This window comes from Peromyscus leucopus, chromosome 8b, assembly GCF_004664715.2.
Source record: "Peromyscus leucopus breed LL Stock chromosome 8b, UCI_PerLeu_2.1, whole genome shotgun sequence".
Lineage (NCBI taxonomy): Eukaryota > Metazoa > Chordata > Mammalia > Rodentia > Cricetidae > Peromyscus > Peromyscus leucopus.
Genome location: NC_051086.1, coordinates 91,786,540 through 91,810,520, shown reverse-complemented (window position 1 = coordinate 91,810,520; position 23,981 = coordinate 91,786,540). Strand labels below are relative to the sequence as shown.

The following is a 23,981-nucleotide window of genomic DNA, read 5'->3' as shown; positions in this document are numbered from 1 at the left end:
GAGGTGGTGATGGACTGGAGCACTGACCTCATGATCAGTCCTCAGTGTTCCTCTTCAGGGAGAGGACAAAAAGATGGGTGTCATAGTCCTAATGCAGTCTTACCAAAAACACATACACCAAAAACAAACAAACAAAACCCCTCGGAGGTCACTACAGACACCAACAATGTTCAAATACAGGTTGCATATCCTTTAATATAAGCTGAGGGGAGTCAGCGGTCAGCCCCAGGTCAGTCCTATCCTCCTATACCATCAGAGGTGCCAACAGCAGAGCCTCTGTCTTTTGGTTACCATGACCACCAGCATCCTTTCACACGCAGGAGGCGGAGCCATTTGATCAGACTGGATGATTCCTTTATATTAACTTAGGTTAAAATAGAGAGGATATGTATGGCCTGATAAACTGCCAGAGAAAGACGAGGAAGACAAGTGTGAGGTCGATCGATCGGCTGACTATATTGACAAGATACTGATTGGTTACATGTTGAAGAAAACATACAATACAAAATACAGAAAAAGTTGGTTCCATTCCCTCCCACTCCCCCCCCTTACCCACCCACCCCCAAATACTCATCATCGTGATTTGGTCAGAACAGGGCTCAGAGCCAGAGGTCAGAGTGACCGAGGGTGGAGGGGTCCTGGGCCATGGGTGTGTGGCTGTCACAAATGATGCTTCAGTAATGCTGCGGTTTCTCTCCCGGCTGGGAGTTAGATGGGGAGGGCTGCAGCCTGATGACAGCCAGCCCAGGGAAGAGCTGCCTGTCCCTTCCCCAGCCCAGGGCCTGCCCACCGCCCTGGGACCAAGACCACTCCTCCCAGCAAGGTAAGATGTGGGTGTTCTTGCCGAGTCTGCTCTCCAGCAAGAAGGAAAAAGGGTAACTGCTCCAACCCTGTCCCCACAGGCCAGGGCACAGGAGCGTGGCTGCTACCAGCAAAGGGCAGGTGGGAGAGCAGTAGAAAGGGGACTGGGAAGAGCAGAAGATCAAATATATTAAAAAAGTGACTTAAGACTTAAAATTGAATTAGTATTTGTACAGAAAGGTGCAGGTGGAATAACTCCCTCCGGCCTAGGATCAAAGTTATGCGGAGAATTCATGATGGACCCCTCCCCTGCCCCCAGTGGTGGCCCGAGTCGTTAAGTGCGATTGGTTAGAGTGGATTCCAGTCGGGTCATTCTGGTGGAGGAGTGGGGGCAGCGGCAGGCAGGCAAGGGGGGCTCAGTTGCTGCAGCACTGGCTCCGGCTGGCTGGGCTGCTCTCCTGCAGATCCACACCTCTGTTCCGGCCGGGAGCACCAGCTACATTCTGGGGCTCGTTCTTGGGAAGCTTCTTAGCTGTTGAGAGAAGGGGAAATGCACCTGTGGGGCCACCCCAACATCCTCCCCTAGTCGGTGACACCCAGAATACTGGAGGCTTGTGTGCCGGGTGCACTGTGTGTCTCTGGAAACTGGAGCAGAGGAGTTAAGGACTTGCCCCAAACTAGAGTGACAAGTGGCACAGCTAGGATTTGAATCAGGAAGATGAGCTAAAGTCCTATGGGGGGAGGGATGGCAATGGACAGCTCTGACAAGGACAGGGAGTACAACACTGAAACTTTGGCCCAAGTTTTAGAAAGTTCTGCCCCTGGCAGTCAGCTAGACAACAGTTTTATCACATGGTTTAAAATGGTGACAATTCTGTTAGTGAAGGCACCCCACAGACCCACCAGAGACCAGCACACAGGGTTCCTTCCACTCTGCTGGGGAGAAGGATGGGGAGAGGTAATTTACCTATTGCCATGAAGATTTCATTCACGTTCATTGCAGTCTTCGCTGACGTCTCCATGAAGAGCAAACTGTTGTCATCTGCATAGGCTTGTGCTTCCTGATTCAGGAAATCGAGGAAGAGGGTGGGAGGTGAATGTTGGCAGATGGTAGAGGCTAGGGCCCAGGATAAAATCTTCCCTGGTCTCAGGCCTTATAAAACAGACACTGACTGGGCAAATAAAGGGGTTTCAGGCTTAGAGCTCCCCTGTTCTGGGTTCCCCCAAAATACCAGCATCATTTAGCCCCCACTCACACGCTATACCTCCCAGTTCACAAATACTGGCAGATTCTTACTCAGCTTCCCTAGATCCACTCTGCCCACTTGCTCTTCACTCACTAGGCAAGACATTCTTCTAGAAAAATATCCTACAAATACACCTGCACATCTGGACCAAGGCATGAGAGCACAGGGATGCTGCCTGCAGCACAAGCCCTCAACTGTTACAAATGACCTAGGAGGTCATCAGCTAGGTAAAGGATGAGCTGCAGAGTGCTGGAGAGGTGACTCACCATTGTAATTCCAGCACTTGGGAGGTGGAAGAATGAGGTTCAGGAGTTCAAGGCCAGCAGCCAAGGCTACATGAGATACTTTCCTTCCCTCCCCCCTCTCACACACACAAACACAGGACACTGTGACATACAGTACATAGCATACTTCCATCTATATAACAAAAAGGATTCATAAATGTGTACATTTTTGGTAAGACAAAAAACTGTGAATTCTGAGTAAGAGATGCCGAGTTTCTAGGATTAAAGAGACTAAACTCATTTTCTATACCTTCCTGGACTATTTAAATTTACTACATGTGGCTGGGTGGTGGTGGTGCACACCTTTCATCACAGCACTCGGGAGGCAGAGGCAGGTGGATCTCTGTGAGTTCGAGGCCATCCTGGTCTACAGAGTGAGTTCCAGGACAGCTAGGACTGTTATACAGAGAAACCCTGTCCTGGAAGAGGTTAAAAAAAAAAAAAAAGAGTACAAAAGAATGTTTCTACATGCATGCATTGCCTAAAAAAAGTACTTCTTGGGCTGGAGAGATGGCTCAGTGGTTGAGCACTGGCTGTTCTTCCAGAGGACCCAGATTCAATTTCCAGCACCCACATGGCAGGCAGCTCACAGTTGTCTATAACTCCAGTTCCAGGGAATCTGACACCCTCACACAATGCCCATAAAATAAAGTTAAAAAAAAAAAAAAGTACTTCTGGTTCAGTCCATTCAGTGTATAAGGCAAAATGTGCAGAAGCATCACCTACCCCCCCACCCCACCCACAAAAGACCACTGCAAAGACAGTTCTTTTGTGGCCATGCTTAAGTCATGAGAGGGCAGCAGAAAGCTGCTGCTGCTGCCACCTGACATCTTACAGGACCTGAGTGGCCTGTGGAGGCCTCCCTCCCAGAGCCAGCTCACCCTTCCCCTCAAGTTCTATCATCTCCTCACCTGAAACTCCACGGCTCTCTTGCTGGCCAGGTCTGCCTTGTTACCTGCCAGTGCGATGACGATGTTGGGGCTGGCCTGCCTCTGTAACTCCTTCACCCAATTCTTAGCCCGTGCAAATGTATCCTGAGGAGACAGGGTCAAAGTGTCAGAGGGACAGGAGACACTCTACTCTGGGCCACTCACTAGCAAATGAAAACTGGCAGTCAAAGACATCTGATAAGCCATCTAAAGATTCTAGTGAGAGCCAGGCAGCGGTGGCCATGCCTTTAATGCCAGCACTCGAGAGGCAGAGCCAGGTGGATCTCTGTGAGTTCGAGGCCAGCCTGGTCTACAGAGTGGGTTCCAGGACAGGTACCAAAAATACACAGAGAAACCCTGTCTCGAAAAACAAAACAAAACAGATTCTCATGAGAGCATCCCGATGAACAGGAAATCTGCCCATATCCCAGTCGGGAATAGAAGTCTGAGAGGGAGGCCTGAAATGTGGCTTTTATAATCCAATTCTTGGGGCTTTACAGAAATGAAGGGCAAGGAGTAAAGGAAGGAAAATCTTTACTGTGTTGGTGATGTCATAGACCACGATGGCTGCCTGGGCCCCCCGATAGTACATGGGGGCCAGGCTGTGGTATCGCTCCTGTCCAGCTGTGTCCCAGATCTCAAACTTGACCGTGGTATCGTCTAAGCAGACAGTCTGTGTGAGGAAAGCCGCTGTAAGAAAAAGGTGGTGTAATTAGGCAAGGAGGAACTGGAAACCACCTGCCTTATTTTCTGTTGCTGGTTCTGGCATGTAGAAGCCTGTCCACACTGGGCAGGTGAGGCCTGCGCTCCTGTGTTCTGTCAGGGAAGTGCCTGCACTAAGCCATTTGAGAGCCGCCCTACAAAGCACAGCAAGAGCCAGATAAGGAAGGCCCAGGGGAACCCTGAGGCCAAGCCCCAAAGGGTGAGACCCCCTGGCCTTCCTTCCACTGTCCTTCACAGACCCACTTCAGCTACGGGTGACTGTGACCTTCAGTTTCAGGAAGGCATGCTCACTGGGAAATAGACACTGTCACATTGCCAGGCTGCGGCTGGATGACTGGCTTTCCAACTATCCCTGCCACCTCCAGGCACTCCAGCTAGCCAGGTGGCACTCTAGGTGGCACCATCCCTGCAGTGACCCAGAATCATTCCTGTATGGCCAGCCTGTGGTTTGAATACAGACTCACTGGAGATGGGAACACAGGGCACTGGAGCAAATATGCTTTGAAGGAGAATCCTGGAGCGGGGACAGACAAGTAGGGTTCCCCACACCCCGGACCCAGCAGAGGACTACGACGGCTCTGTGAGGAGCCTGGGCCGCCACCTCACTTCCCCCTCTACAGCTCCTGATGGTGCTGAGGAGGCAGAGAGGAGACTGCTGACATGGCCCATTCTGTTTCCAGCTGCCTGGAAACCTCCTACCAACCAAGAGAGGAGAGAGAGACGACTCAAGTCCACAGTGGCCCTGGCCTTCAGGTTCACAGTGACTACGGATGCAAGGGGCCGAGTCCAGACCCTATTTACATCCTAAATGCTGACCAATAGGAACCAGTGACACATTCTGAGCTCCAGAAAGGGTAAAGGTCAGCAGGAGAGATCAGGACATGCATACTGTCCCGCAGAACAAAAAGGACCCTCTGAGAGGTCCTGATGCCAGGTCAGTGGAAGGGGCAGTCACATCCACACAAATAATAAAGAGGCTGGATCAGAACAGGAAGCCAGTTTTCAATCCCTAGCTAATTCTTAGCAGTCATGCTTTTTGGAATGAAGCATGAAGACTGACTGCTGGATTCAATTCCAGGGCCACTGAGGAATGCTCCCAGGCCAGACAGATTTAGTTTCCGCACAGACAGCTTTCCTTCTTCTTAAGGCACCCTGGCCTCCCCAACTCCCTGGCTCACTCACCTCCAATGGTGCTCTCCTGGTACTCGTGGAACTGTCCCTTGACAAAGCGGAGGACGAGGCTGGATTTGCCCACTGCAGACTCCCCCAAGAGGACCAGCTTAAACTGACAGATTTTGTTGCCAGCAGCTGGTCCATTGGGGCGTGCTGCACCTCCCCGACCCGCCATGGCCCAATGCTTGGTAGCAGTACCAGTGAGCGTGGGGGTGGGGCCGGTGCTAGGCAAAGAGGCACTTAATGGGGAGGGAGGCCTCCAACTGCAGGGGAGAAATAAGAAGTGGAGGTTAGGAGGAGACTGCCAACGGTGCCCTCCCAAAATCACAATATTCTCCCTTGCCCTCCCTGATGACCAGGATGACTGATCTCGCCCCTGAACTCCCAGTCCTCCCCACAAGGGTTGAGCTGAAGTCTTCACTAGACTGAACTGCACATCTCCTGGATTTACAACTGGCAGAGAGGTACAGCGCTAAGCGGCTTCCCAACGTTAGGTTCCTGGATCCTGAGCAAACACTAGGACTTCCCTCTCTCAAATACATACATTCACTTATAAAATCCAGGCGAGGAATGGATGGATGCCAGCATGAGTCAACAGGCTCTTTGGGCTCCACCTCCAACCCCCCAAAAAGGGCCCAGAAAGACACTAAGATTTAGGTCAACAAACAATAAGCTTGTAGTCTTGGGTTAGGACCACAGCCTGCTCTGGGCAGAAGCAGAGTGTGTGGGAAGGGGGGTGAAGGCACAGTGAGTCCTGGCAGTGAGCTCCTGAGATAAGATGCTTATGGGCACACAGCGACCAAGGCCCGGCCAGAGCAAGTTCTTATCAAAACAACTAGGCTTGTACCACACAGAAGAATCACTTTCTTGGTCTGAGGCTGGACTGGGTGTACCAGAATCAAAGCAATGTTCTCTTGCTTGTCTTCAACCTCTTTCCCCAGTCTTCTCATTTTGGATGGGCCAGAGTCTCACACATATTAAAAAACAAACCACACAGAAAAACAAACATGCTCTGAAGCCAGCGCTCTGCTCCCAGTCTCCGCTGCCAACTCTCCCTTTGAAATAGAGACCTCGCCTCTATTCTCTACTGGCAGAGGCAGGGGGTGACACAAAGGAAGCCTAAGGGGAAGGCAGGGGTGGAGGCAAACATGAGACACTGAGACCTGCACCCCTCGCAGCTGGTGCTCCAGCCCTGATTCACCACTCAGCTTCAGAGGCTCAAGCTTTTTGGAAGCTTTGGAACTGCACACAAGGATGAGAAGCCTCTAGAAGACACAGAGCAGAAGACAGCAGAACACACACAGGGAGAGAGCTGCCCTGCCCTGAGCAGGACAGTGCACCCGCTCCAGTCAAGGGACAGGAGTGTGATGAACAGAGGGCCTGTGGGAAGCTGTGCTCTGTGCCCCTGCAAGAAGCGGGCGGACAGCAAAGGACCTGCTTTGTCCAGCCTCAAATCCTTTTCCACACCCAGGATCTCCCAGCAACTCATGTAAAAAGTGAGCTTCAGGAAGAATGATTCACTAACCAGGAACAACGGTTTCCTTTCTGGGCAGCGCCAAAGGAAAAAAGCTTTGAAATGGGGGCCACCTCTTCCCCAAAAGTACAAGGAAGGAAGTAGGAGGGGGCAGTCTTCAAGCTGATTACTAACCAGAAATGTCATTTAAAGACGCCATAGGTAAGATGCTTTCTCATTCACCCTGAACAAGGAGGACAAGGCCTGTGCAGTTTCATCGGGACTTCCTCACATTGCTCATGTGTGTTCTAGGAACTCAGAGTGCTTACCCCAGGAAATCATTCTGAAAGGAGCCAGAATTCATAGAGACTACTGCACTATTATCTTGAGCTTTAAAAACCTTCCATTTTTACAGACATAACTTGACAGCATTGAGAGCCCTCCTCAAGGCCACCTAGTATACAAGTGACAGAGCCAGGATACATCTTGGGTTCCTACACATAAGCTCAGTTGTTATCAGGCTGTTCTCCCGGCTTGGGAAGAACAATGAGGCCACACCCAGCCATGGTGTTTGGGTTTGGGGAGCTGCAGCAGTTCTGTGGGCCCTGCAAAGTCTGGTTCCAGTAAAAGTGACCCTGATCCTATAGTCCTTGAGTTCTCCCAAGTATGGGAGGGGCCACCCCATCCAAGGCAAAGCTTCAGCCGCTGAGGGAAAACCACAGTAGAACTACAAGTCACTGACGGCCCTGAGAGCACATGACACAGGGCAAACCACTGGGCTGGAGTACAAGCGAACAAGGAGGGAGTGGGGCCAGGGGACAGACAAGCAAGACCCTGGCTGCAAAAAACCCAAAGCAGCTGTAAAGGGGAGATGGCCACGGGCATGGGCAGCAACCCTCACCTTCTAGATGAGAAAAACAGACGTAGCCAAGTCTAGTCCCTACCAAACCCACAGCTTTGCAAACCTGCCCAGACAGAATGTTCTCCACCTTGTCTGGGTGTCGAAGCCATCTGTGTGGCTGGCTTGCAGAGCTGTCCAGGCTCAGAACAGCTGTCTGCAGGTGCCACTGAAGCACACCAGGGACAGAGCAGCCGGAACCGAGCCAATGAGCAGCCAACGGACTGCAGTGCCCTGAGTGTGACTGTCTCCTCCCACTCAGGGTTACCTCATAAAAGCCACCTGAGCTAAGGCAAACCAGGACGTAGTGATGGGGCACATCAGCGTTAATGTCAGTGTCCCCCCAGAACGCAACTTCTTCTCCACACATGCTGGTGAGCAGACCCTGGCTTCCCTAGTCAACTGAAACAAGTTCTACCCAGCTGGCCTAAACCGGCTGCTGACATGTCCTTCCTGATCACTGGTCCTGCCTCCAGCAACACCTGAGCAGGTGCTCACAGCACTTTTTATGGTCTGTTGCCTCGTGGTTTTCCTGGCCCCAAGAAGGGATCACATGAGCAGAAGTGTCTGACCTTTTCAGCCAATAAAGCACTAAGCAAGACAATTTTTGTCATGAAGTAATGCAGAGATAAGAGCATGTCTGAGACACGTAAAGGCAACACCCAGCTTCCCAAGAAGGCTTACACCCCTCTCCAAGACTGGAAAACCAGAAGATATAGTCCTGGCAGGGGGTAATAGTGAATGAATTCATGGACTGAGCTGTCCTGCCATGTGTATGTGTGTGTGTGTGTGTGTGTGTGTGTGTGTGTGTGTGTGTGTGTGTGTGTATGTGTCTCCTGAACTAGTTGCAAAGATATTTTAGATCGGGCTGGAGAGATGGCTCAGTGGTTAAGAGCACTGGCTGTTCTTCCAGAGCTCCTGAGTTCAGTTCCCAGCAACCACATGGTGGTTCACAACCATCTGTAATGAGATCTGGTGCCCTCTTCTGGCGGGCAGGGGTACATGCAGATAGAACACTATACATAATAAATAAACAAATCTTTTTTAAAAAATGTGAGAAAAAAAGATATTTTAGATCAAGTGATGGAACAATTTTAAGTTGTCTTGGAGTCAAAAAACAAATCCTGCAGCCAGGTAGTGGTGGCGCACGCCTTTAATTCCAGCACTCAGGAGGCAGAGGCAGGTGGATCTCTGTGAGTTCAAGGCCAGCCTGGGGTACAGAGTGAGTTCCAGTACAGACTCCAAAGCTACACAGAGAAACCCTGTCTTGAAAAACCAAAATAAATAAATAAATAACATAAAATCCTGCTTAAGAGCCAGTCACCATTAAAGCTGCTTGTAGGAGACAGGATGAGTCAACAATCTTTCTCCCTGAGTGTCTGGCAATGATGGAGCTTCAGGCCATGGCAAAGGACTCTCAAGACCCACTTCCCAACCTTCTAAATAAGAATCCTGCTTCATTCATGGACCACCAAGAATGGGCACCAGTCCCAACTTCATGCCTTCCATGGGAAAGGGAGCATGTGCAAGGACTGGGGGCACTCTAATTAGTTTGTCTTTTCCCATAGTGCGCACAAAGGGCAGAGGGAACCAGGCCCCTCAACATTCCAGCTCTGCACAGGCCAAGGAAGGACAAGAAACAGGAAGAGCTGAGCGCTGCTCTTCCTGTGCTGACCTGCCTGTATGTACTCTGGGGGTCACAGGTCTGTGGCCACTTTTCTCATCAGAATCCACATTAAACCAACTACATCAGAGTCTCTAGAGGCAGAGTCTGCAACTCAAGGCTTTAAAATCAGCTTCCCAGTTGGGTGCAGAGGATCTCGCATTTCATCCCAGCACTGGGAGGCAGAGGCAGGAGGAGCTCTGTGAGGTCAGAGGCCAGCCAAGGCTACATAGTGAGACCCTGTCTCAAATAAACAAACAGAAGAAGCTGACTAAACACAGGGCTACAGCTGATAACGGAAGGCTTGCAGATCCACACAGTGCTCAGACAGGCCATCGAGCTAAGGCAGGGCCTCGCTAAGCTGAAGCCTTCAAGAAACCAAGTGCTGTGGTAATGCTGCCCTTCCCCAGCCCCTGTGAGACATGACCATGCTTCTCTCCTCTAATCCATACACTGGCTTCACACTGCTGTCCTTGCTGGCTTCACAAGGTCTAGCAACTCCAGCTGGTGGGTGTCTCTGGTGCTTCCTGTTTGCTCTAGAGACTTCCTCTAGCTGCAAGTGAGCACAGCCTGGATTGGGAGCAGATTAGAGAAAGCAGACTGTAGGCCAGAAGGTGGGTGGAGATGCAGTCACTTAAGGTTAGCTACTGGGTAAGGGAGTGGAACAGGACTGAGAACCAAGTGGCCCTGCCTAGAGCTCCAGGGTGGTGGTCTAGCTATCCTTTACTCTGTGGAAAAAAGCCAAGAGTTGAGTTGGAGAAAGCACAGTGCCTCCTGAAACTTGTTAGTTAAGAGAAGGATGCACTGGCCTGAGCAGGAGAGGTAACTGGGTTCAAAGGCTAAGGGGGCAAATAATAAAAGGGAGCCAAATGGAGCCAAGGATCACGTCAGAGGCCTCAGGGAGCTGAGGTGACAACTGACCATAGTCTCAAGAGCCACAGTTCATCCCCTCAGGGAAACCACTGCTAAGGTACACTGGAGCCCAGGACAGCTCTCAGCAGGACTGCCAGGCTGTAGAGACAGAGGAAAGAAGAGACAGCAGCTGCCTGGAGCCCCCATCTCCTCACCCAACCTCAGCATGAGGAGAAGGACATTGGCTCCAGCTTTGGTCAGCTGGTTAGTTCTGTGACCTTGGCCAAATCACACAAGTGGTCATTGTCAGCTTTAGTTCCTTATCTGTAAAATGGTATTATTTAATGCTAATTGCATTGGGTTGCTGTAAAGGTTAAATAAACATAGGGTATCCAACGCAGAATTAAGAGGAAGGTAAGGTTCCCAGTGGCATGCTTATTAAACTACAGGCTAGCTACTTAATCAACTCTGACTCGTTGGCTGTCAGAGCTTAGAGGGCCATATAGACCCAATCCTAACTATGTCAATTACAGAGAAGGAAGATGAGGTGAGGTGAGGTGACTTGCCCAAAGAAACACAATAAGGTGACGGCAGAGACCAAACCCATGACTTATAACTTAGGAAAAGCTAAGAGATGAAAGAAAATCCACCATTACCAACATATTCACATCTACTACGGATAACAAGGAGTCCATTTTTCAACGTGTGGTTTATACTTATTTATTTATCATGGATATGTGTGCATATGCCATTGCATATAGAGAGAGGTCAGAGAACAACTTTCAGGAGTCAGTTCTCTCCATCCACCATGTAGCTCCTGGGGACTGAGCTCAGGCCATCGGGCGTGGTAAAAAGTGCTTTTGCCTGTGGAGTCATCTCAACAGCCCTAAGTATGCTTCAGTAAAATAATGGCTTTCAGCAGGGACACACTTTTTAAAATTAGTTAAAATTTTTAGCTAGCTGTATACTTTATATTTGTAAACCTAACTAAGTACATAAACTTCTTTGTATATGAAAGTTACAAGTTAACAGACAAAATACTTTTAGTATAGAATTTGCATAAAACAATGAAAAACTAAAGCTTAGAAATGATAAAGTGAAGGCCAGGCGGTGATGGTGGTGCACGCCTTTAATCCCAGCACTCGGGAGGCAGAGCCAGGTGGATCTCTGTGAGTTCGAGGCCAGCCTGGTCTACAGAGTGAGATCCAAGACAGGCACCAAAGCTACACAGGGAAACCCTGTCTCGGAAACAAAACAAAAACAAAAAGAAAGAAAGAAATGATATGGTGAGCTGGGAGTAGTAGCATACACCTTTAATCCTAGCCCTTGGAAAGCAGATTTCTGTGAATTTGAGATCAACCTCATCTACACAGCAAGTTCCAGGGCTACATAGTTATGCCAAAAAATAAAAAATAAAAACAAAATATATACGGAACCGATTTCCTCTCCTGTATAAAAACCATTTTTAGCTTTTCTCTAGTATGAAAAGATTCAGAACACTAATACAATAAAAAAAAAAAAAAGATACTGCCTAAATTGGAAAATGATCAAGAGAACAAAGACACCCAAATGTTAATAAGGGACAGGATGAGCTTTTATATAAAAATAATTGTTCAAAGTATGTTAAAGCTGTGTTTACTGTCTAGATACTTAAAACTATGGGCTAGAGAATTGTGAAATTGTTTAAATATTCCTAAAAGAAGAAGCCAGCATGTTTTTACTGAGGAGAAAGAGGTTACAGTGATGTGATGCTCTAATCCCACCTGCCCAGGCTATCTGCAGTGGGAAAAAAGTTGGGGGATCAGGGGAGGGGAACAAAATAAGGTGTAGGACTCGGGTACTGCTGTACTGGGGCCATGTCTCACCTGCAGAGTGAACAGAAAAGGTTGGCCCTGACACCAGACACTCTACAGTCCAGGCTGAGCTCTGGGAAGGACTTTTATGGAAAGCCATTGAGCAGCTGACTTAGGGGAGGAGATGCAGGAAGTGAAGGGGTGCTTAGGTTACAAAGCTACAGATGACTTGGAACCATGTAGCACCCTAGAAGTACGCTCAGAGTCAGCTGGGTTCCCTGCCACTGGGACAGACAGAACCCCTACCTGCCCAGGCCACCCAAGTCTCTTATCTGGCTGGGATTAGTCTTAATACATTCCCCATTCTGGAAAAGACTACAGTGAAGCCTCGTGGAGTACCTAAGAGCTCCAGCCTAAGTTCCCAACTCTGGCAACTCTATCAAAGAGGTTTAAACTCTGGCAACACCACTGGGTAGCCAAGCTGAACACTTTGCCGGGAGTTAGCCAGGAAAGAGCATGGCGAGCTCCCTAATCCCTTTCCCTCAGGTACTGGGTAGAACTGAGGACAGATGCCAAGACAAGTCAGATGGTTGCCATCTCTTCAGAGGCAGACCCCCCAGCTTCTAGAGTCCTGTCCTAGAAAGAAGAAATTCTTCTCGGAGAACTGGCAAGATGGCTCAGTGAGTAAAGGTTCTTGCCACCAAGCCTGACAACCTGAATTTCATTCCCAGGACCCACAAGGTAGAAGTGTCTAATGTGCAAATTGTCTAATGACCTCCAAATGCGTGTGCACGCTCACACACACACACAACTGAAAAACAGAAGAGAAAGAAGAAATCCTTCCCTGACCACCAAGCTGCTTTCTCAGCTCTCCATCGCAGATGGGTTCCCCGAGAGGCCAGAGGAAGCACAGTCAGCGCTAAATTCAGGCAAAGATGGAACCACCTCCAGTGACGTCCTCTCTCCTTCCTGTACTCATGGGGAGGAAGGCAGTGTACGTAATGTCCAAGAAGGATTCCACGACTGCAGTGTCTCAGTCATTCACCTGACAAGGTTCATCCTGCCTAGTGATTCAACATTCCTGAGAAAAATGGAGCCTGGCCTCCAGGGCAGCACTTCTCAGTCAGACTGGCAGATTCTCAGCCCCAAGCCAAAGTTCAGCTTGCAGTGTGGCCCTTCCTGCAGCACAAACCCACACCCATGCTCAGCACAGGGACCAGGAGTTGAGGCTGCAGCTGAATGGGGGCTTACTCCCCTTCCCTGCCTGTGCTAGGTAGGTTAAAAGGCAGCCAATCCGACTGCCTCAGCCCGCATCTGCTGCTGCTCCATCCCGAAGCACAGGCTTCCTGGACAGCAGGGAGGAAGGACGTGAGGTTTCCACTGGCCCACAACTCTATTACTCTGTATGGACATCTAGCTTGGTTCTGAGATTTGGGGTTTTTTGTGCTTTTCATTTTGTGAAGACAGTCTCACCAGCCTGGAGCGTAGAATCCTCCTGTCTCAACCTCTCAAGAACTGAGATCACAGGTGTCCCCCCGCTGGTTTCCTGGGCCTGTCTGGTTTGTGCAGTTATAAACTAACTTAGGATGTTACTAACTGGAATCTCATCAATGCAGGGCCCATCTCCCTCCCTGTCTCAGGACAGGCTCTACAGGGAGGGGCTGGGAGTGTGAGCCAGGACAGCTGCCCCTTCTGCTGCCCCCAGACCCAGCAGGACGGCACCATCTCTGCTCCAGTCAGGGTCGTCCTCAACACCTGTTCTCTCAGGCACTCACACAAGCCCTCCCTGTCTTTACAAACATCCGAGAGAAGAAAAGCAGCTTAAATCACTGCTCTCTTTGTTTCGCCCTCAGCTCCAAGCAGCCAGCAGAGGTGGTCTCTAAGGGGAGGGCAGGAGGGGGCCAGACAGCAGTGAGCCAAATTCCTCCTGTCCAGACACCACATGTGCACTGTGGTCAGAAGCTGCCCAGCTAACAAGAACAAGGTCCAAGTTCTCCCTGTGATATCTAAGGGACAATGGCTCCCGGAAGCCAGAAAACAGTAGTTCAGACAAACTTCTCTCTTCATCTTTTTGTTTTGTTTTTTGTTTGTTTGTTTTTTTTGAGACAGGGTTTCTCTGTGTAGCACTGGCTGTCCTGGATCTCGCTCTGTAGACCAGGCTGACCAGGCTGGCCTCGAACTCACAGAGATCCGATTGGCTCTGCCTTCCGAGTGCTGGAATTAAAGACATGCACCACCACCGCCTGGCCTCTCTTAATTTTTGCTGAACAAAACATATGATGGTGTCAGCTGAAGAAGGGGTCTAGTCAGACAATGAATGGGTCTGAACAAATTTCAATAAATTGACACACTTCGGCTTCCACAGCCCCACATTCTACAAAGACTACTTCCTGCAGTTTAGAGAACTTGGGAGCTTGAGTGCTGAGAATGTGAAGGCAAGAGGACCTAAGTCATTGTCACATATGAAAGGGACGTTGCAAAACTCCCAAAAGTTGGACTGTAGTTTTCCTGTGTGTTAAGCTCATGCCTGGCATACCATAAGGAGTCATAAAAATGGTGAAGTGAACATGTGATACAGGTCAGCCTGGCTAAGTTTGGCAAATAGATAGGGACAGCTGAGAGCTAACAGATGACTTGGACTTTACCCTAAGAGCACTCTAAGCCAGCCAAGATTTCTGACAGGACTTTTCAGGTCCCTGTACAGTAAGTAGCGTTAAGTCAGACAGATATCCAGTCCTGTGGCCATCACTTAGGCTAGCCTTCTGCTGTGCCCTGAATGCATCCCCAAGCCTATAAGAGGGAGAGACTAGCACTCACATCCAGGGCTGCTGGAAAGATGATGTATAAGAGAATGGCCCCTAGAAACACTCAGCAATGCAAGTGGGGTGGGGCTTGCCCCCATGAAACCTCCCGATAAAGCAAGTGGTTCCTCAACCCTTGGCCAGACACCCTTCACCCCAGCTTCCCTGGACCTTATCCTCCAATGTCCCTCATTTGAAAGAGGAAGCCTTTCACTAGTTTCCTGGAACAAGGGCTAGTTTCCTAGAAGACTCATGATGTATTGTCAACAGCCCCAACTTTGAATTCTCTGGAGATGGTCCCGATGCCATTGACTGAAGAAACCATCACCATCCAGTAAATCTTCCCCCACCAAAACCAATCACAGCCCCTTCAAAAGCAATAATAAAAAAGAGTGACTCTTGTTTGAGAGACCCACATCCACGCCCTGGGGTTTTGTGTTGTTGTTTGTTTTTGTTTTTTCTGCACATTGCTTTTAATCCTCATGCTTAAAGTTTATATTAAAATACTTTTTAACAAATCCTGACTCTGCTTCATTAAGTTACATTAAAAATATGAAAAGTTCCTATACATGAAGCATCTTGAAGACCTCATTCCCTTGCTTCCATTTTGAAGTCTCTCTTAGGAAGGGGAAGAAGTGATTCAGCTGCAAGGGGGAAGGGGCAAGAACAGGGCAGCTGACGACAAAACCAGAGTTGAGTTCCTTTTAAAAAGCAGGCTGCAAATGCTAGAGGTTTGTAAATTGGCATCATTCATGACCACAGAGTCTGAGCAGCCCAGAGAGCAATGTGATGACTAGGAGAGCAGCCAGGGTGAGGGAGGCCACCCACAGCCTCCTCAAGCCTGGGATGCTTCCGACAGAGCCACCTGAAGGGGACACACACAGAACCTATGAATAGAAGCAAAGGGCTGGCGCAGGGCTCAGGTTACAGATTTTCAGAGGGTGATTGCAACTGAAGGATTTAAGCTAGTCAATGATTCAAGATCACAGCTCCAAGTGATATCTGCCTTGAGCCTGCCTAGAGCCACAAAGGCTACAACACAAGCCTTCCCAAAGGAGAGGTCTGTTTATGAATGGCAGCAAAAGAGGCGTGACTAGACCACCTGGGATTTCACATGGACTCTCAACCCAGAGTCCAGGAAGGTTTGGCTGGAGAACTCAATGCCCAAAGATTACATCCAGCACCTCTCCATACCTGACAGTAAACTCCAGAGTAAATAGCAAATGTGACCACTGCTTAGCGCAGGTGCAGCATCAGGCAGCTGGACTGGGAACAGGTGAACAGAGGGCAGCGACTTGCTGCAAGGACCAGGTGTTAAGAGCTGGAGGGGATTCTCACCACATGCTACTTGCTACCTTATCCAGCTGTGGGACCGCACCAACCACCACCAGAAGGGATAACCTGAACTCATCCTGTAACTCCAGATCAGGGCATTAGACAGAAAATGTTTGCTAAACAGCCCTTGGAAAGGCAGTCAATTCCAGGGCCCAGGTAGGAAATACACAAACAGCACCTTGTGCCAAAAAGTAAAAAAAAAAAAATGCTCAAAAAACAAAATCAGAAAACCTCACAATGATGGGGGGGTAGGTCAAAGGGAGCTGAAAGAGCAGCCTATGGTCAAAGACAAAACAATGTGAGGAAGAAATGTAGATTACAAATCAAAGTGTAAAATTAAGTATCTGTGAGTCAATACCAACAGATGAATAATTGAAAATAATGAGAGAATGCATCAGGGGACTTAATAATTCATGTAGCTACTCCACCCTCTAAGAGGGGGGCTTGACCTGCCACTCTTCAGTGTGAACTACACATAATGACAGTCTTCCAAAGTGAACAAATGAAACAGGACAACTTTAGAGTGAAGAGACCCCAGCCTGGGGTCAGGCTGACACTGACAATGGTCAGTCACACTGATTCTGTGTGCCTTGATACAACGGGATCAAACGGTACTTTCTACTGGAATCTTCCCCCAACCCTACCACTCCTAACCCAGTCTACTCATGAGAAGAATGTCCAGCATCCCATAAACGATCTGGCTGGTGACCTCCAAACCACCACTGTCACTGAAGACATGTGCAGTCCATGAAACTACCTACCTAGAGTACAGAAGTGTGACATCCAAATGCAGCCTGGGCTCTTGTCACAGAAACAGGACAATCAGGTGCAATCCACAGAAATGTGGATGGAGCATGGACTTTCATGCACTAACACTAATGTAACATGACACTAACAGGGGAACAGGGTCTGAGGCTTGTGAGGAGACTCTGTACAACCCTCATAACTGTCCTAAGACTATTCTGAAAAGCTCACACAATGGAGGGGGGGGCAGTGGCTCATCCTGAAACCAGATGAGATTTGAGGCCGGCTAATCTCATAAACTCAGTTTTGAAGATGAGTTAACCAACAGGGAGCAGGGATAAGAAGAGCTGGTGGAAGTCAGACCAACAGTCCGCAGGTGAGAGAAAGCACACCCCAAACACGGCGGGCTGAGCCTAGAGCAGGGAATTTAAAGGTCATGCAGGTTGGATACCATCAGGCAGGGAGGGCTGCCCTCGATACCTTTTTGTTTTGGTGACAGGGGGTAGAACCAGAACCTCAAAAACGCAAGGTAAGCATTGGACTACTGAGCTATACTTCAGAACTGCCAGTGCTTAAGACCAACATCACTCTGTGCAGACATGCAAAATAGCACCCACTGACCAGAGCAAAATTGAACCTCACTGATCCCCGCTAAGTGCTGCCTGGGTGGGCTTTGTCTCATCACACGCAACTGCAGAAAGTGTAAAATAGTCTGTCCTGCTACCAGATTTATTCTCTGCAGAGGCAGGTGGGGTGGAGGGGGCTCTGCAGCCAGCCAGAGCCATGCCCACCTTCTCCTGCTAGAGCCTTCACAGGAAATGGTGATTTGGAGAACTCCACTGGAGTTCTGGAGACTGGTTCGTACCCTATCTGATTCGCATTATCTGCCCGGTAGCAATTGTTCTTCTTACCTGTTTGCTCTGCTATCTGTGTGTGAGCAGCTGAAGATAGGGCTCAAGCTTGGAATGAGCTGGGGCTAGGTTCAGATTCCAGCTTTACTTGGACAAACTCAGTTTGGGTAGGGGAGTGTTATGGAAGTAGGCAGACAGGGACTTCATGGCAGGGTTCCATGTCTGTGTTTTCCTTTAGCAGCTGCAGTGAGGGCCTCCTATGCTGGACATGATCTATCTGAGATAGAAAGAGCAAGGAACCAGCACTGATGTAGAGAGGAGCTGGTACCTCCTCAGGCTAAAGGGAAGCTTCACAAAAAAAGTGAATTGCAAGTTAAGTCTTGAAAGAAACTAGGGAAAGCAGCTTCCAGGCAGGTGAGGTGGACAGAGTATTCTAGGCAAAAGGAACAGTACACACTTAGCCTAGAGAGGAGAGGCTATCCTGCAGAAGGAGAGTATTATCCGTAACGAGGAATGAGCACAAACTCCTGCCTGCCACTCAGAGAATGGCTCTCACTGTAACATGGGCCTCCCTCCAGGGGTGTGAGGATGAAACTGAGGATGCTCAGAGCTCAGAAGAGTGCCTGGAACATGTCATCAAAACTCTGTAAACTGAGCTTTTAGCCAGTAGTGGTGGTACATGTCTTTAATCCCAGCACTTGGAGGTAAGGACAGGTGGACCTCGGAGTTCAAGGCCAGCCTGGTCTACAGAGTGAGATCCAGGACAGCCAGGGCTGTTACACAGAGAAACCTTGTCTTGAAAAACAAAACAGAAAAATAAGTTTAGTTTATTTTTAACTGGTATCACTGCCCTGTGTACCAGAGATGCAGTAGTTTGAAAAGCAATCAAACTTTTTTATATGCCATGCTCTTGATAAAGAGAATGCCCTTAAAAGATTATTCCAGAGTTCTTTTTGTTTTGTTTGAGATAGGATCTTGCTAAACAGCCTGGGCTGGTCTCAAACTCATGATTCTCCTTCCTCAGCCTCCCAAGTAATAGAAAAAGGCAAGAGCCTCCTCATGCATGCTAGGCAAGTGGTCTACAACTGAGCTACAAAGCCTGAGCTCGTTTTATATTCACAGACAGGGTCTCACTAAGTTACTCAGGCTGGTCTCCAACATGCTCTTTGAATTCGAGGCCAGTCCTGTCTACATGGTGAGTTCAAGGACAGCCAGGGCCAAGTAGAAAGACCCTGCCTCAAATCTAAATAAATGCAGTGACCCCTGATGGGACAATCATGGTGACTGCCTTTGCAGTTTCTTCTGTTTTGTCTTTCTTTTTTGAGTCAGGGTCTCACTATGGCCCAGCTGCCCTTGAACTCATAGAGATCCTCCTGCCTCTGCCTCGCAAGTGCTGGGATTAAAGCCATGAGCTGCCATGCCCAGCACTCCTCCTGTGAGACCCTGACTCAAAAAAGACAGACAGACACCTACCCACCAGAGGCGATTTTGTGAGGATCTGTTGTCCTTGGCACAGGACTGGCCCCTTTACCTTTTGTTTCTAGATCTGCAAGAGATCTAGTATTCCCATTTTATGGAAGAAACAGGTTCAGCGAGCCCAAGTCACCTAACTGGTAAGCAAGAGACTGCGGATGGGAACGCAAGTCCCTGAGTCTAAACCTCTAATAATTTCTACCTACACTGCCCTTCTGATTGCTGAGCAATAGTTCCAAAAAGAGTCAGTCTCACGTAACCCAGGCTGGCCTCCAACTTCCTACTGAGCCAAGGATGACTTTGAACTCTGATCCTCCGGTCTCCATCTCCCAAGCACTGGAGTCACAGATGTATCTACAAGCTTATACAGCGCAGAGATAAGTCTCTGGCAGGGTAACCAAGCGCTCACCAACTGAGCTTTATCCTCAGTCCATTAAGAAGGCTCTTTCCGGGCCAGTGAGAAGACTCAGCAAGTAGAGGTGCTTGCCCCAAGTCTGAAGACCTGAGTTTAGTCTCAGGACCCACCGGGTGGAGGTAGAGAACAGGCTCCCACAAGCTGTCCTCTCACGGCTTCACGTGCACAATGGTGCGCATGTGCACATACACAGACAGGAAATAGACGAGTACGCGTAGGTTCTTTGAAGGAATATGCTCGCTTGGTGGTGCTCAGTTTGAATGTGTGAGTTTGAAGCTGGGCATAGTGGGGGACAGGTTTAATCTTAGCACTGGGGAGGCAGCGACAAGTGGATCTCTGTAAGTTCAAGGCCAGCCTGGTCTACAAAAGCAGTTCCAGGCCAGCCAGGACTACACAGTGAGAGTCAAAATCAGCAGGCAGCATCAAAGGGGAATCAGAAGGCACAACCGTTCGATCCTGCCCAGCCGGACCCTTCAGTTCGTCACTTTCACTTTCACTTTCTAGTCATTCTGAGTTAAGTTCTGGAGAAATTAATGACACACACAGACACTAGCAAACTCTTGGGCCCTGAAGAGTACAGGCTCAGGACTCTTAACCATCGTGGCCTCCATAGCAAAGGGAGAAAAAGAAGAGAGTAGGCTGTTGGGAAAGCGAAGGAAGCCAAGAAGGAATGCCATGATGAGGAAGGCCAAGGGTCTGTACTCACGCACACCCCCACACCCTACACCCCAATTCACTATTTCTGCAAGTTCATTCATTTAACAAGCACACCAGGCTAGGAGGAGAGCCTGCTTTAGAAAAGGTGAGGTTACGTTTGAACCCAAGCTCCAAACACTGACCACTTCTAACTGTACGGTCCTAGGGGAAGAATGGTCAGTAAGGTGGGGACACAAACACCACTATCTCCACGACACTTGTGAGGAATGTATGGGAAGAACTCTGGGGCTTCAAATCTTATAAATAAGATATACACTTACACTCCTGCAGTGAACAGCAGAAAGGCCAGCTAGCTAGGTGTGAGAAGCGAGAGGAGAGGCGAAGAGTAGACTCTGAGAGGAGGGACTCCCTCTGTCAGTGCCCTCCCTCCCTCCCTCTCCCGGCAGAGCAGTGACAGGCTTCAGCTGGGCCTCTCCAATTTCTGAAAGCCAAAAGTGGCTGCAGAACTCCAGTGCCTCCTGCCTCTCTAAGAGTTTCTCCTCAACATCGTGTTTCAGAGTCAAAGCTGGGAGAGGATGTCCAGACAAATGCCAGAAATGCCCATCAGAAGCCTTGCCTGCCTCAGCCAGGAATCACAATCCACTCCTGAGCTGGGAAGTGGTTTCCAGCAGAAACCAATCCCTGTGAGCAGACAGGATTCACTGTTTCTCCCCCTCAGAAAAACATGCTGAATAGATCAGAGAATCTAGGCTGTCTGAGGGAGTCTCCAATGAGCCCACACAGAAAGAGTGTCTCATCTAGCTGTTGACCCTAATAAGGAAGGGGTTTCTTGTTGTCCAATAAGAAGTAAAATACAGCCGGGCAGTGGTGGTTCACGCCTTTAATCCCAGCACTCGGGAAATAGAGACAGGAGCATCTCTGTGAGTTCGAGGCCAGCCTGGTCTACAGAGCGAGTTCCAGGACAGGCTCCAAAGCTACAAAGAAACCCTGTCTCAAAAAACAAAACAACAAACAAACAAAGAAAGAAGTAAAATACATACATTCCAGAATTAGCTTAAAATGTTGTACTGACTGGACACCAGCAACTGTCCAAAAGTAGATCAGAAAGATCTCAAAGCAAAACCTTTTAACTTTTGTGTGATAAGCGTCTTAGGGTGGTCAGGAATGCCCAAGGACTGAATGGCTTCTCCATTCTTCCTCCACAGCAGACAGCAAGGGTCAGTTGTGGCCTCGGAATCAGGCTACTCCTCAGGAAGGTAGTCTCTGACCTGTACTTTGGCCACTTAACTAAAGAACTTTCCAGCTTGGTCAGAAACAGCAGCCATTTCACACACTTCAGTCCCAAGGAAAAGACAAGGGCCCTGCGTCAAGACGGTTGGGGGAACCGGCACTTCATGACACACAGAGCAATTCCTTCACCTACAAAAGCTAGAGCTGCCAATGGGATCTGGGCTAACTGCTTTGGGGTAAATCCAAGCCAAAAAGAGGCTGGAGACTCTGGTGAGGCATGGACCTGTTGCTCAGGTGTACAGTGTTGTGCGATTGGGGGGTGGAAGAAGAGATGCTCCCTCAATGCCACACTGCTCGCATTTGGCCGACTTCTCCTCTCTACAGAACAGCAGACAGCAGGCCCTCTAAGGAAACCACTCACATGCTCTGGAAGGCCAGGGCTGAGCCTGGAGCCGGGGGAAGGAGGAGGAGAGAAGGAAGATAATGAATGGGCAGATCCTCCCTGATCTGTCGCTAGGATTGAGCAAAGCTCAGCTAAATTCTTCAGAGGCAGGAAGACGGACACACACCGAGAGAACATAGGCAGGGCTGGGGGCCTAACCCAGCAGCACAAGGAGAGGGGCGCTGCTGGTTCCCTGTAAGTGACCCAGAATTCAAACTCTGCTGAGGTCCCGGTAGGCTCGGGAGGAAGTAAGGAACTGTAAGAGCAAACACACTTCTGTGCCCGTGGAACATTCTCATCCGGACACCCACCATCCCCGCACACCCTAAATCTAGATAAAAATTCTTTCAGGGCTGCCGGGGGCAACTGTTTTTTTTTGGGGGGGGTTGGGATTTTGGGGAGGGGGACACAGGAAAGGAAAACCAGGAAAGACAGCACTCCCCACCACCTCTGAAAGGGAAGGGAGACAGGTCCCTTCACACCTGGCAAAGACTCTTTGATTCTGAAAGCGAGGGGGTGGAGAGCGGAACTTGGGGTCCCTCTCTCCCACAACTGAACTGGACAGGCCGGAGGGGAGCCTTGAAGGACTCCTGAAGGCCCCCGAGGGGCAGGTAAACGAAGGGAAGAGGAGCTGCCCCTTTGGCCCGACGCCCTAGGGAGCCCCTGAGAGGGGGCTACGGGTCGGGGGAGGGGTCAGTGTCCCCCCCAGCTAAGGTTGGGCAGGAGGAAAGAGTACCCCAGGAAGGCTTCCAGGCAGGCGAGAGACTGGCTCTGAGACAGGCATACTCACCGCGGCTCCGGGGCGGCAGCGTTACTTGGGCCGGGGCTCCTACAGACTCCGCTCCTCTCCCCCCCGGCGGTGTCCCAGGCTCCGGCCTCCACTTCCGCCTTTCAGCCGCTCCGGATCCGGATCTCCAGCTCTGCCCCGCCTCTCTATAGTCCCAGGTGACTGACAGAAAGGACAGACCAATGGGAGGCACTCTGATCCTACCCACAGTCAACGCGGGAAAAGACGGAGAGTGCGCGCGAGGGATGGCGGGACTTGTAGTTCTCAGCACAGGGAGGAGCCGGCGGCTGCCTGGCACTTGTTTAGGGTGGAACCCGTGGCTGGTGGGGCGGAGCTGGTCCGGGCCTGCTTATCGCGTCACTGCCAGTTCCAGGTGCCGCGAGGGAAGGCGTGTGGCGGAGCTTTGCAAGAGGGCAGAGAGGACTGTGCTTGCAGACGTGAGAAAGGAGAAATATGATGCTCGTGAGGCAGCATAGACGGTGTGCACTTGGCAACTTAGAGAAGCCCCTGTCCACACTTTGCGGCCACGACAGGTCCAGGAGGCTGATTGCTGAGGACATACTATTATATGAAAGGCGATGGAGCCCGGCGTGGTGGCTCACTCGGAAAGCAGAGCCTGGCAGATCTCTGTAACAGCGAGGGCTGCGTAGTAAACCCTGGCTCAAAGAGGGGGAAAAAAACATGTAAAGAAAAGAAAAGTAGAGGTGGGGAGAAGGTGACGCTCTGTAGAAATGACTCCTTGGGGACTAACGACATGGCTCAACGGGTAAAGGTGCTTGCCGCCAAACCTAACTTCTATCCCTGGGACCCACATAGCGTAAGGAGAGAACAGACTTCCACAAGTTGTCCTTTGACATCCACATGTATGGCATGGCATGTAGGAACCCAGCTTCCCTCCCCTCAAATAAGTGAAGAAGTGAAGGAATGTTTTGTTTGTTTGTTTGTTTGTTTGTTTGTTTGTTTGTTTTTTAAGGAGTGCCTCTCTGGAGGATCCTAGGTGGGATGAACAAGGAGAACTGCTGCTGCCCACCATAGGCTTGCCCGCCGGCCCTCCCTGCCTTCCTTTCACATAGGCTTTCACTAACTATGTAGCCCTGATTGGCCTGGAACTTGTTATGTAGACTGGGCTGTCTTTAACTCACAGAGACCCTCCTGCCTCTCCTTCTGGAGTGCTGGGATTAAAGGTGTGTGCGACACCACCACAGACTAAGCTTTCTTTATGAGGCTCCGCTCCCAACACACCAGAGCCACCTCCACCCCCAACCAGAACCTGACTCTCCTCCAACAACAACCTCTGCCTGGGTTCTCTCCACCCATCACTGTAGACAAAAACCACTCCCCCTCCTAATATGGGTCAGTTCTGTTTCTGTTTCTTCTAATTCCTTCTATATGAATTAGGACCACTTCTGCTTCTGCTCCACCCCAACCAA

The 23,981-nt window shown here is 49.8% G+C and overlaps 1 protein-coding gene across 1 annotated transcript; it reads right to left on the bottom strand.

The window, feature by feature from the left end:
* Positions 1-175: 175 nt before the first annotated feature.
* On the bottom strand, positions 176-22,681 carry Rab5c (RAB5C, member RAS oncogene family). The gene is made up of 6 exons (XM_028856814.2): positions 22,555-22,681; positions 5,167-5,420; positions 3,800-3,951; positions 3,244-3,366; positions 1,769-1,862; positions 176-1,333 (listed from the first exon to the last, which is right to left on the bottom strand). The coding sequence occupies exons 2-6, from the start codon at positions 5,330-5,332 to the stop codon at positions 1,218-1,220; spliced, it is 651 nt and encodes a 216-aa protein (XP_028712647.1). The 5' UTR covers positions 5,333-5,420; positions 22,555-22,681; the 3' UTR covers positions 176-1,217.
* Between the last annotated feature and the right edge of the window lie 1,300 nt (positions 22,682-23,981).